The sequence below is a fragment of the Triticum urartu genome, chromosome 7 (assembly GCF_003073215.2).
Source record: "Triticum urartu cultivar G1812 chromosome 7, Tu2.1, whole genome shotgun sequence".
In the NCBI taxonomy this organism is placed as follows: Eukaryota; Viridiplantae; Streptophyta; class Magnoliopsida; order Poales; family Poaceae; genus Triticum; species Triticum urartu.
In genome coordinates, this window is record NC_053028.1 from 87,033,299 (window position 1) to 87,045,456 (window position 12,158).

At 55.7% G+C, this 12,158-nt stretch overlaps 2 protein-coding genes across 2 annotated transcripts; both read left to right on the plus strand.

The window, feature by feature from the left end:
- Positions 1–5,948: 5,948 nt before the first annotated feature.
- LOC125518445 lies at positions 5,949–9,029 on the plus strand. The gene is made up of 4 exons (XM_048683280.1): positions 5,949–5,957; positions 6,248–6,959; positions 7,030–7,061; positions 8,589–9,029. The coding sequence occupies exons 1-4, from the start codon at positions 5,949–5,951 to the stop codon at positions 9,027–9,029; spliced, it is 1,194 nt and encodes a 397-aa protein (XP_048539237.1).
- A 71-nt stretch (positions 9,030–9,100) lies between these two features.
- LOC125518446 (uncharacterized abhydrolase domain-containing protein DDB_G0269086-like) lies at positions 9,101–9,496 on the plus strand. The gene has a single exon (XM_048683281.1). It carries the CDS (start codon positions 9,101–9,103, stop codon positions 9,494–9,496), a length of 396 nt encoding a protein of 131 aa, XP_048539238.1.
- The last annotated feature ends 2,662 nt before the right edge of the window (positions 9,497–12,158 follow it).

The following is a 12,158-nucleotide window of genomic DNA, read 5'->3' on the forward strand; positions in this document are numbered from 1 at the left end:
CAAGTTGATTGTTTAGCCGTATGCGGTGCCCCTTCACAGATTCCCACCTCGGTCATATCGTTGTAGTGCTTAGGCGAAGCCCTTCATCGGTAACTTCATCATCACCGTCATCACGCTGTCGTGCTGACGAAACTCTCCCTCGACACTCAGCTGGATCTAGAGTTCGTGGGACGTCACTGAGCTGAACGTGTGCAGATCGCGGAGGTGTCATACCTTCGGTGCTAGGATCGGTCGGATCGTGAAGATGTACGACTACATCAACCATGTTGTCATAACGCTTCCACTTACGGTCTACGAGGGTACTTGGACAACACTCTTCCCTCTCGGTGCTATGCATCACCTAGATGGATCTTGCGTGTGCGTAGGAAAAATTTTGAAATACTGCGTTCCCCAACACTTGGGCCCCTGCTTCCTGCCTGCCGTCTTCTTGGGCTGCCTGCCCGAGTCCTCTGAGCCACGCTTGCCCGAAGCCAGCACGGTGGCTACTTCATTAAACACGCAGCCAGCATCCGCACCCACAGCCATCGGGGAGGAGGGGATTGAGACCCTCCCCGCAGCACGGCTGACATCATCCATCACCATTGGCTCCTGGATCCGAGCAGGGACCTGCAGTGCCAGATTGGAGCCGTACTCGTCGAAGGCCCCTGCTAGGTCACGCGCCAGGGGGAGACACTCACCGCCGTGTCCTGGGTCGCCACCACCATAACACGCCCTTCCATCGCCCCCAGCTTGTCCCATGTTTCCGTGTCAATAGAGGTGTCTTGCATACTGTCCTCTAGCTCCTTCTCTTGCACACCCATCTCTACATCCTGCTGATTAGAAGGGCCAGCAGCACCCGCTTTCTCTTTGCTTCCCGCAGCACCACTTGGCTTGCCAGGGCCACCCGGGGTGAGAGAGGGGCTGGACCCTTCCGGATTCCTTGGTGGAGGTGCCGGGTTGCCTGAAGGACCAGAACCACCAGCCCCGCCCCCGCCCCCACGAGCAAGAGGGCGCTCCAGCTCCACTTTGACCTGGTATCCCTCATGGTTAAACCACATTTCTATTGTGCCATTTGGCTTCTCAGGCGCTTTACAAGCAATCTTAATTCACACTGGCCCCAACCTAATGAGGGATAATTCATCAACCACAATCGGGTGCCCCAACATCTTGAAACCGTCCTTCTTGCGATCCTCTCTGCGGTGTTTCTTTGGGATGCTATGCAGCCTTGAAAGATCGTGGATGTTGCCTAGAGGGGGGGTGAATAGGTGTTTTAAAATAATTACGGTTTAGGCTTGAACAAATGCGGAATAAACCTAGCGGTTAATTTGCCAAGCACAAAACCTAAAACAACTAGGCTCACCTATGTGCACCAACAACTTATGCTAAGCAAGATAAGCAACTATGTGATAGCAAGATATATGACAAGAAACAATATGGCTATCACAAAGTAAAGTGCATAAGTAAAGGGCTCGGGTAAGAGATAACCGAGGCACGAGGAGACGATGATGTATCCCGAAGTTCACACCCTTGCGGATGCTAATCTCCGTTTGGAGCGGTGTGGAGGCACAATGCTCCCCAAGAAGCCACTGGGGCCACCGTAATCTCCTCACACTCTCGCACAATGCAAGATGCTGTGATTCCACTAAGGGACCCTTGAGGGCGGTCACCGAACCCGTACAAATGGCGACCCTTGGGGGCGGTCACCGAACCCGTACACTTTGGCAACCCTTGGGGGCGGTCACCGGTACCCGTCAAATTGCTCGGGGCGATCTCCACAACCTAATTGGAGACCCCGACGCTTGCCCGGAGCTTTGCACCACAATGATTGAGCTCCAAACACCAACAACCGTCTAGGGCGCCCAAGCACCCAAGAGGAACAAGCTCAAGGGTACCAAGCACCCAAGAGTAATAAGCTTCTCAACTTGTAACTTCCACGTATCACGTGGAGAACTCAAACCGATGCACCAAATGCAATGGCAAGGGCACACAGAGTGCCCAAGTCCATCTCTCTCAAATCCCACCGAAGCAACTAATGCTAGGGAGGAAAATGAGCGGAAGAACAAGAAAGAGAACACCAAGAACTCCAAGATCTAGATCCAAGGGGTTCCCCTCACATAGAGGAGAAAGTGATTGGTGGAAATGTGGATCTAGATCTCCTCTCTCTTTTCCCTCAAAAACTAGCAAGAATCCATGGAGGGATTGAGAGTTAGCAAGCTCGAAGAAGGTCAACAATGGGGGAAGAACACGAGCTCAAAGGATAAGGTTCAATGGGGAAGAAGACCCCCTTTTATAGGAGGGGGAAAATCCAACTGTTATGTGCTCAGCCCGCACACGAGTGGTACTACCGCTCCAGGAGCGGTACTACCGCTCAGGTGGAAGAAACAGGGAAAAGGAGCAACAAAATATGAACCTTGGGGTGGTAGTACCGCAGGAGACAGCGGTACTACCGCTGGGTTAAGCGGTACTACCGCTCCCTTCGGCGGTACTGCCGCTGTCGGTGTCAAAACCGGCGGATCTCGGGTAGGGGGTCCCGAACTGTGCGTCTAGGCCGGATGGTAACAGGAGGCAAGGGACACGAAGTTTTACCCAGGTTCGGGCCCTCTTGATGGAGGTAAAACCCTACGTCCTGCTTGATTAATATTGATGATATGGGTAGTACAAGAGTAGATCTACCACGAGATCGGAGAGGCTAAACCCTAGAAGTTAGCCTATGGTATGATTGTTGTTGTGTATGTTGTCCTACGGACTAAAACCCTCCAGTTTATATAGACACCGGAGAGGGTTAGGGTTACACAAAGTGGGTTACAATGGTAGGAGATCCACATATCCGTATTGCCAAGCTTGCCTTCCACGCCAAGGAAAGTCCCTTCCGGACACGGGACGAAGTCTTCAATCTTGTATCTTCATAGTCCAGGAGTCCGGCTGAAGGTATAGTTCGGCCATCCGGACACCCCCTAATCCAGGACTCCCTCAGCCACGCAGAACGAAAAGTAAAGGGAAAGAGGGAACCATGCGGTACTACCGCGGAGGAAGCGCGGTACTACCGCTAAGGAGCGGTACTGCCGCTAAGGAGCGGTACTGCCGCACTACTGCCACAGCGAGGTACCGCACAATCCGACACAGAAAAAGACCCCTCGAATCGACGCGGTAGGGACCTGGTAAGCCAGCGGTAGTACTGCTGCGGAGTCACTGCCGGTACTACCGCTGCGGAGCGGTACTGCCGCTTGTGACCCCTCAGCGGTACTACCGCTGGGACCCAGACAAAAACCACACTCAAGAAAACAAGAACTGCCATAACTTCTGCATATGAGCTCCGAATTGAGCAAACTCAAGCTTGTTGGAAACAAGACGACGAGTAGCATCAAAACAAGAACCAAGAAGAGGCAGGGGAGGTATGCCTAACAAAAAGAGGAGTGAAACCTCCAACCGAGAAGAATCGGCAAAACCTCCAACATCGAAAACATCATAGAAGATGCATGCGAACTCCGTTTTCGATGAACTCAAGCTTGTCAACAAGATGACCATAAGCTTTAAGACTCATAAAGAGAACCAAACAAGAACCAAGAAAGATGATGCAAGGATGCAATGGTTTGAGCTCTCTACGAACGATACGATCAAGCTACTCATCGAGAGCCCCCCTTGATAGTATGACAATCGATCCTATAACCCGGTCTCCCAACTACCATCATGAGACCGGTAAAATAGAAAACCTACCAAGGGCAAACCTTTGCCTTGCACATGGTCCACTTGAGCTAGATGATGACGATCTTGACTTCCTCAAGTTGGACCACCTTTCTTGATTAGGTTGACTCGATGAAGACTAGTTGATTGCTCCCCATACTCCACTATGGGTGAGCCACTCGTCCGCACATCTTCATAAGTCCATTGTCACCACAAAGGACGGCAAGCTTCAAGCATTTGATCTCTTCGTGATGCTCCACTTGAACTTGCACACAGCAACCTTTCTTGATTGTGTTGACTTGATGAAGACTAGTTGATTGCTCCCCCATACTCCACTATGGGTGGGCCACTCTTCCGCACATCTTCACAAGTCCATTGTCACCACAAAGGACGGCAAGCTTCAAGCATTTGATCTCTTCGTGATGCTCCACTTGAACTTGCACACCGCAACCTAACCCCACAAAGAACCCTCACGAAGACCATGGGTTAGTACACAAAGCGTAATTGACAATGCTTACCATACCATGGAATCACTTGATCCCTCTCGGTACATCTTCTACGCTTTGTGGGTTGATCAACTCGATTCACTCTTTGACTTAGTCTTGATCAACCTCTCACAAGACCAATCTTTAGGTAATTCCTTGAATAGCACCTTGGTCGACACAAACTCTCCTTGAAACCAACACATGTACTTCAAGAAAAGCCTATGGACAAAACCTTCAAATATAACTCAAGGCAACCATTAGTCCATAGAGATTGTCATCAATTACCAAAACCAAACATGGGGGCACAGCATGTTCTTTCCAGCCTGACCCACGCTTTCGGCATCACCATCGGCTGGATCTTCTCATGCAACATATCACGCACCCTAGCAGTGATGTCATGGATAGGCAGAAAGAGCTTTTCACTAGCCTTGGCCATGTGCAGAAGGTCAGCCAAGGGAAAAACCACCAGAAAATCGTCGTCTCCCACCTGAGTCACCTGCCAATCCCACTCCCGGGCCACAATGTGCTTGAGCTCCCGATGAAGGACTCGCAGATTGAGCTTACCCGGCTCCGCCGAGAGGATGGCCGCGTTCTGCACCTTCTGATCCATCGGGCCCTCCCCCTCCGAATCTTCCGCAAACTAAAGACAGAAAAAGCCCTCCCCCGAGATGGCACTTCCCATAATCTGTAGATGGGGCGCACGCCCGCGTGTCGGGAAGTTGGCGGAGGCGTGGCCCTCCTCCTTGCACGGGACACAGAGAGGTTTGAAAGTGCATTTGGACTGGAAATGACCCATCCGGCCGCACTTGAAGCATTCGACTTTCGGCATGTCCTCCACCGAAATAGGCTTGCCCGCCGTTCCTTTGAAGGAGGACAGGTAAGCCACAACGAGCGGCTCCGCCAGCGCCCTCAGCTTCTTGGCAAGAGGGTCCCCATGGCCACCACCATAGAAGGGATGATCTCCTTGCGCTTGAGCTCACGACGCCGCTGGTTCGCCTTCTTCTTCTTTTTCCTTTCTTGCTGCTGGATCCACCAGGGGGGACGAGGACCCCAATCCTCCGCACGCCCCATCTGGTCCAGCGGAACACCGCGCGCCTCCCGCTCGTCTCTGTCTCCGGGCCTGCCCCACATCGCCCTCTTCGCCTTATCGCACAGCTCCCGTTCCCTCCTGCGCTTCGCCTCTAGATCCGCCGCCTCCACCGGACGCTTCTCCGCCGGCCAGTCCCCCATCACCGCCGCCGCGTATGAGATGAGAAGAGGAGGTGGAGGGGGAGAGATTTGGATGAGGCGAGCGGTGTGAGCCCAGCGCCGCACCTCTCTAGCAGATGCGGGAAACCCTAACCAAGGGGCTCCGACAGCCACGCCTCACCTACTTATAGCCGCGCGCTGGCTGGTTCGGTGGGCTAGTTGGGCCAGGCCTAGCACTCTGCTCAGGAGCTTGGGCCACACACCCCACCAGGGGCTCCGCCCGACTAGGCCCCATGACTGCCACTAGCCCAACACCAGCCCCCTTGGGCCCCGGCCCACCAAGCGTCACGTCAGCACGCAGCCCAGCACCAGAAACCTAGACACCAGGGGCAGGTCCAACCCCACTGCCCTCCCCGCGCCCGTCGTTGCCACCGCCAACCGCCGGGGAGGGAAGGGGAAGGTTAGGCTAGTCCATGTCCAGCTCCGTCCTTTTAATAGTAGGTAAAGACAAAGATAAAGATTAATTGTCTCACTTATTCGCATTGACCAACCGAGCCTTTGCCACAAAAGAAAATCTATACTTTCAAGAAAAAAAGAAGGGCAACCAACCCAACAATGTGGAAAGTTAAAGCGGCATCAATTCCAACCCAACAATGTAGGTAAAGAAAAGTTTGCCACAAAAAAAACCTATACTTAAAAAAAGGAGAGCAACCAACGATGTTCATCAATTCCAACATTAGTCGACACGTTCATCTCTCGCTGCACCGCAGGAGAGGATAGCCAGCAGCAGATGCGCTCGTGGTCGTGGAAGATAAACATCACGCCGACCGCCCGGCAGGAGCACCGACGTGCGCCATGACTTTCTCAACCTCCACCGACTCAGGCCTCGGCATCGCCACTGTCGCCGTCCGTAGCGGGACACGGGCGCCGAGGGATTCATCTCGTCCCTGCGCAACCAGGACGAGGTTGACGCGGTGTGCGAGAAGTATGACGTACCCAAAGAGTTCACCGCGCGCCCCGCCGGCGACCGGCGCGCGAACTCCACGACGACGCCGAGGACCATCTGCATGTACGCAAGCGCGCTGAAGGCCGGGAAGCCCGTCCCGCTGGACCGCTTCTTCCGCGAGGTGCTCGCCCACTTTGGCATCGCGCCGGCCCAGCTCAAGCCCAACGGGTGGCGCATCATGAGCGGCTTCCTCGCGCTCTGCCACTCCGCCGGTGTGCCGCTGTCCCTCACGGTGTTCTGGCATTTCTTCCTGTTGTCCGTCACCACCCACAAGCACAGAAAAGGCTGGTACTTTTTCCGACACAGGGTAGGCTCCGGCCTGCGCTTCACGGGGATGCCGAGCCCCAACTCCATTGCTATCAAGGACTGGAAACGCGAGTTCTTCTTCCTCTCTTCGCCGGAGCCGTGGCCTTGCTCCGTGGAGTGGGGCGAGCCGTCCAGGAGCGCACTCATGAAGCCGGTGCTCACCACTCAGGAAAGCAAATTGGCAGCCAAGTTGTTGCGCGTTCACGGGAGCGTTGCCGTTAATCTCAGGACGTATCTCTGCAACGGCCGCCTTGCCGCCGCTCCATCCCCGCCAATGCCGCCCCCATTTACTCCTACTACTCCCAGTTCAAAAGGTATCTAAACATCCAAATCCCTCTGATTCCCCTGTTTCGTCTAGCCCTCAAGTTGTTTGTTTTGTGCTAGGCATGGATCCCACTGTCCACGACATGATGAAGGTTAGAGCATCTCCAGCCGTTGGCCACCCAGGAGGCACTAAAAATCGCCCCCTGGGGCGCACCGGCACAAAACGCGCGCTGGGGGCATGATATCACCCAGTCGCGGCGCTCACGAAATTTTTTGAACAGCACAAACATGGCGCAAATTGAACCATTTTCGGCGAGTTCATACATATTTCGGCGAGTTCAAACCAAATTCAACCAAACACGGCACAAACACGCCCACTCATGCATATTTAAAATATTTTACAAAAAGAAAAAAACACTACTAGGCCCGCCCGCTGTCTCGCTCGCCTCGCCGCTCCTCGCCGGCCGCCGCCCTTGCAGTTCTACATGCCGAGGAGGCTGTAGAACCGCGTGTAGTCGCCGCCGCCGTCGTCGTTGTCGTCGTCGTCGCCGCCGCCTCCGCCATGGCCGCCGTCCCTGCTGCAACCCTCCCCCGGTTGGCGCGGCGGGTTGGACGGTCCGGCGACGTCCTCGTCGTCGTCGCTGTCGAGGATCACGACGTCGTGCTCGTCCTTGTGCCCACGCTTGCGGGCGGCAATCTCCTCCAGGGCCCGGGTCTGCCGGGCCATCTCAGTGCGGAGGTAGTCGTCGTGCGCCCACCGTAGGGCGTCCGCGTCGGAGAAGCCGCGCCGGGCTATCTCCTCGTACTCCGGGGGAGGCTGGGCTCCGGTTTGGGTGCGACGAGAACGAGGCGCCTAGAAGCGGGGGTGGAGTCGGCGATGCGGACACCGGAGCTGCGGGTGGGCGGTGGTGGCACCGGGACCCCGCCGACGCTGATTCTCCATGCCCCGGGCACCCGCATGTCCGGCGGGACCGGGTACTCGGCCTCGAAGAGGAGCCGAGCTTCGTCCTCGTGAAGGTGGCGGCGGCCGAAGCCGTTCGCCGCCGCGCCGTCGCCTGAGAATCGTTCGGCCATTTCTTTGAACTGGGAGTGCGAGGGGAGAGGGAGGAAGGGGAGAGAGGGCGCGTCGGCGCTGGAGACACTGTGCGTGCCACCGGCGCGCTAGGGTCGGCTTATATAGGCGGAGGCGGCGCGAGCACGCGTGGCCACCTCGTCTACGCGTGGCATGCGCGGGGACGCGCGTCGTCACGCCTTCACTGCGCCGCCCGTGAGGCATCAATGGCGGAGGCTGACCGGCGCGGCAGCGCGCGGCAGTTTCGGCACTGATTTGCCGCGGGAAACGAGGCGATGAGGACGACGAAGCGGCAAGAAGCGAGACGAGTCGCTGGTAAGGAGGGCCCGTGGCTCTTTCGCGCCAAAAACGATTCGCCCGGCGCCCCCGAGCGTCCCCCAGCGCGCCGGGTTTGGATTGGGTTCGCCGGCATCAATTTCGGCTCGAGCCGGCGAAAATTGGGTTCTTGGGAATGCGACTGATCCGATTTTTTTACGCCAGCGGCCGAAAAGTCGCCTGGGGCTTTGTTGGGGGCGCGGCTGGAGATGCTCTTATGCTCGCAGAGAAGGCGGCTGCGCAAGCGTCGGCCTCGGCCTCGGCCATGAAAGCCGAGCCGGACATGACGGAGACTACGCCGACGGACAAGATGGCCGCGCAAGCGTCGGCGTCGGCGAAGAAGAGGACTTGGGAGGAAGCCAACGGCGGGGAGGAGGTTCCACCTCTTTCAGTGTTGTCCAGCGTGCGCTCGCCACCGCCACAGCATTTCTCCAGCAAGCACGGCGGAAATACCCTGAAGGCTGCACGGGAGCTGCTCGGGAGGAAGAAGAGGACTCGGCAGGAAACCAACGCCGAGGTGGAGCTTTCGACCCTTCCAGCTCTGAACACGCCACTGTCCAGGGTGTGCTCGCCACCACCAGGCTTCCCTAACAGGCTGTACGGAGGCACCACGGGCCGGGACGCTGCACGTGAGCTGCCACAGGGCGCCGTCTCGCCGCGGCCGGAGCCTTCCGGCCTTGCCGCGTCGAGCTACGCAGCGCTTCAGCAGGTATGCAAGCAATTGCGATGCTAAATCGTTCCATCTGTAGACTGTAGGTGCTTGTCGGGAGTCCGATCGATCACATTGTTTGTGTTCAACTGTTCATGCCGCGAAGTACGTGCTCGAGCTGGAGGAGAAGCTGGTGGCCAGGGAGCGCGAGGCCAAGGCTCTGCGTGAGTAGCTGGAGGAGGCTAAGAACGAGCTCGCCTCAGCAAAGCGGGGCGGACGCGGAGCGGGAGAAGGCTAGGTCCGAGCTCGCCGCGGCTCAGGCGGAGGTGGTGAAGACGAAAGCTGAGCTCGCCGCTGCAAAGCGATCCGCGGAGGTGGAGCTGGTGAAGGCGAAGGCCAAGCTCGCGGAGGCGGAGCTGGAGAGCGCGAAGGCGACGACGGTGCAGCAGCTCCTGGCCTCCGCGGAGCACGTGCGGCGGCGCGCGGAACAAGCGCTGGAGGGATACGAGCGCTGGCGAGGTCGTCACCCTCCGGCCGGTCATGCCGCCTGACTACATCACTCGTCGGCACATCACTGCAGGTCAGTTAGTGGATGTGTCAAGCGTTCTACCTGTACTTGGAGGCTAAAAAAACCAAGAAAATCCCTAGCCAAAAATGAATGAAGGTGCTAAAAATCTGACGTCTGATTTGTAGGCATGGCAAATTGAATGTTTTTTTACGACAATTTAGTTGATGTGATTAGAGCAACTCTAACGGGCCGACCCAAACGGACGGCGATTTCTTCCTTTTTTTTGTCCGTTTGGGTCGATCGCCCGCCCGGCGTCCGCTCTGTTTTTCATATGGGTCGGCAGCGCGCCCAACGCGCCGACCCATATGTGCAGGCGTGGCCGGCTGGCCACCCAACTTTACATTGATTTGCATTACAACATATTGTGAAACAAAATTTTAACAAGCAAAATAGTTTAGCCGCCAAATAAATAGTATAGTTTTACATGTCAAATACAAATAAAAATGTTTCACATAGTTTTACAAAAGAATAAAAGAAGATACATCTATTGGTTGCCAACATGGGTCCACATATACTCAACCAAATCATTTTGCAGTTGCACGTGAGTTTTCCAATCACGCATGTCTTCATGAAACTGAGTGAACTGCTCAAATGTTGCCGCTACTCCATGCTCAGGCACAACATTCTCACCCTGAAACTGAAAGCCTTGATCGTACAGACGTTCCGGGCGCTCGTCTTCTACGATCATATTGTGCATGATCACACAAGCAGTCATCACCTCCCATAGTTTCTGTGTGCTCCAAGTATTAGCAGGATACCGAACGATGCCCAATCGAGATCGCAAAACACCAAAGGCACGCTCGACATCCTTTCTAGCACTCTCTTGCTCTTGGACAAATCTTTTCCTTTTCTCTCCGACGGGGTTGGATATTGTCTTGACAATAGCGGTCCACTGAGGATAGATACCGTCACCCAAATAGTACCCTTTGTCGTAGTTGTGGCTGTTGACAGTAAAGTTCACCGGTGGGCTGTTGCCTTCGGCAAGCCTAGCAAACACCGGCGAGCACTGAAGCACGTTGATATCATTGTGTGATCCAGCCATGCCAAAGAAAGAGTGCCAGATCCAGAGATCTTGAGACGCCACGGCCTCTAGTATGACAGTGCAAGCCCTGACATGTCCCTTATACTGCCCTTGCCAAGCAGAAGAGCAGTTCTTTCACTCCCAGTGCATGCAGTCTATGCTGCCAAGCATCCCCGAGAAGCCCCTGCTGGCATTCATCGCCAACAAACGGGTTGTATCTTCAGTTGTCGGCTCTCTCAAGTACTCAGGGCCAACACAGCAATCACAGCCTTGCAGAACTTATACAGGGACTCTAGACATGTAGACTCGCTCATACGGACATACTCGTCAATGAGATCACCGGGCACTCCGTATGCAAGCATTCGGATGGCAGCAGTGCATTTCTGATAAGAGGAGAAACCAATCTTGCCGACAGCATCCTCTTTGCACTCGAAGTAGTCATCATAGCCGACCACTCCCTCTCTAATACGGTTGAAAACATGCCTACTCATACAGAACCGGCGGCGGAATTTGTGATGTTTGAACAACGGGTTTGTTGTATCAAAGTAGTCCTTCCAGAGAAGAAAATGCCCGCTCTCTCGGTTACGATTCAACGCCGGAAGGTGGCCCGGAATGGAGCCACGGAACAACGTCTGCTGGTTGTTCAGGTGGTGATGGACCAAGATGGCAGCCAATATCTCCTCATCCTCGTTGGACGATGAATCGTTGGAGTCGCAAAGGAAATTGTGGAAAAAGAACTCGTCGGCGGAGTCCATTTTCGTACCTTGGCAAACTGTCGAACAGCTTGCGGGCGTCGAAGAAGAAGACGGCCGGCGAGGGGAGACGCGGCGCCCACAGACAAGCTAGCTGCCCTGCCGGCGTCCTCTGAGTGTGACGGCGTCCGACGAGCGTGCCGGTCGTATGTGGCGGGGGCGGCGAGGCGTCTTCTCGGTCGCGGGCGGCTGGGCGTTGGGGGATGCGGCGGCGGGAACCAGTTTGCTCCCCGGCGGCAAAACGGCGGTGGCGGGCGACTGGGGCAGGGGCAGCGTTGTTGGGTGGATGTGGAGGCAGTGGCAGCTGGAAGAGTCGCCGGCAAAAATGGGCGGCGGCGTCGGTGACGGAGGAGGTGGGGGCGAGGGTTGTTTGTTGGCCGGGGGGTGAGAGGGGAGGCCAATGTGCCACAGACCAACGGGCCCGGGGACAGGAGTTGGCGAGCGCGTGCGTCCGTCGCATGTCTGCGCCGACGCAAATCAGACTCAAAAATGAACCGGGAATGGGTCGCCCGCGGACGAAAAACGGACGCGCGTCCGTTTGGGTCGGTGCGTTGGGCCGTCTTTTCTGTCCGCGCCGACCCAAACGGACGGCTGCGGATGAAATGGGTCGCCCCATTGAAGTTGCTCTTATGGCAAATTTAGTTTGCGAGCATAATTTAAAAAAACTAAGACATATTTTTTAGTAATTAATCATTGATGAAGATGTTGGGGAACGCAGTAATTTCAAAAATTTCCTACGCACACGCAAGATCATGGTGATGCATAGCAACGAGAGGGGAGAGTGTGTCCACGTACCCTCGTAGACCGAAAGCGGAAGCGTTAGCACAACGCGGTTGATGTAGTCATACGTTTTCACGATCCGACCGATCAAG

Excerpts from the sequence above, each read along its gene's own strand:
- LOC125518445 (XM_048683280.1), top strand. Across the intron at positions 6,960-7,029 it reads TACTACTCCCAGTTCAAAAG|GCATGGATCCCACTGTCCAC; the intron begins GTATCTAAACAT and ends GTTTTGTGCTAG. Across the intron at positions 7,062-8,588 it reads CTGTCCACGACATGATGAAG|ACTACGCCGACGGACAAGAT; the intron begins GTTAGAGCATCT and ends GACATGACGGAG.
- LOC125518446 (XM_048683281.1), top strand. The coding sequence starts at position 9,101 with ATGCCGCGAAGTACGTGCTCGAGCTGGAGGAGAAGCTGGTGGCCAGGG.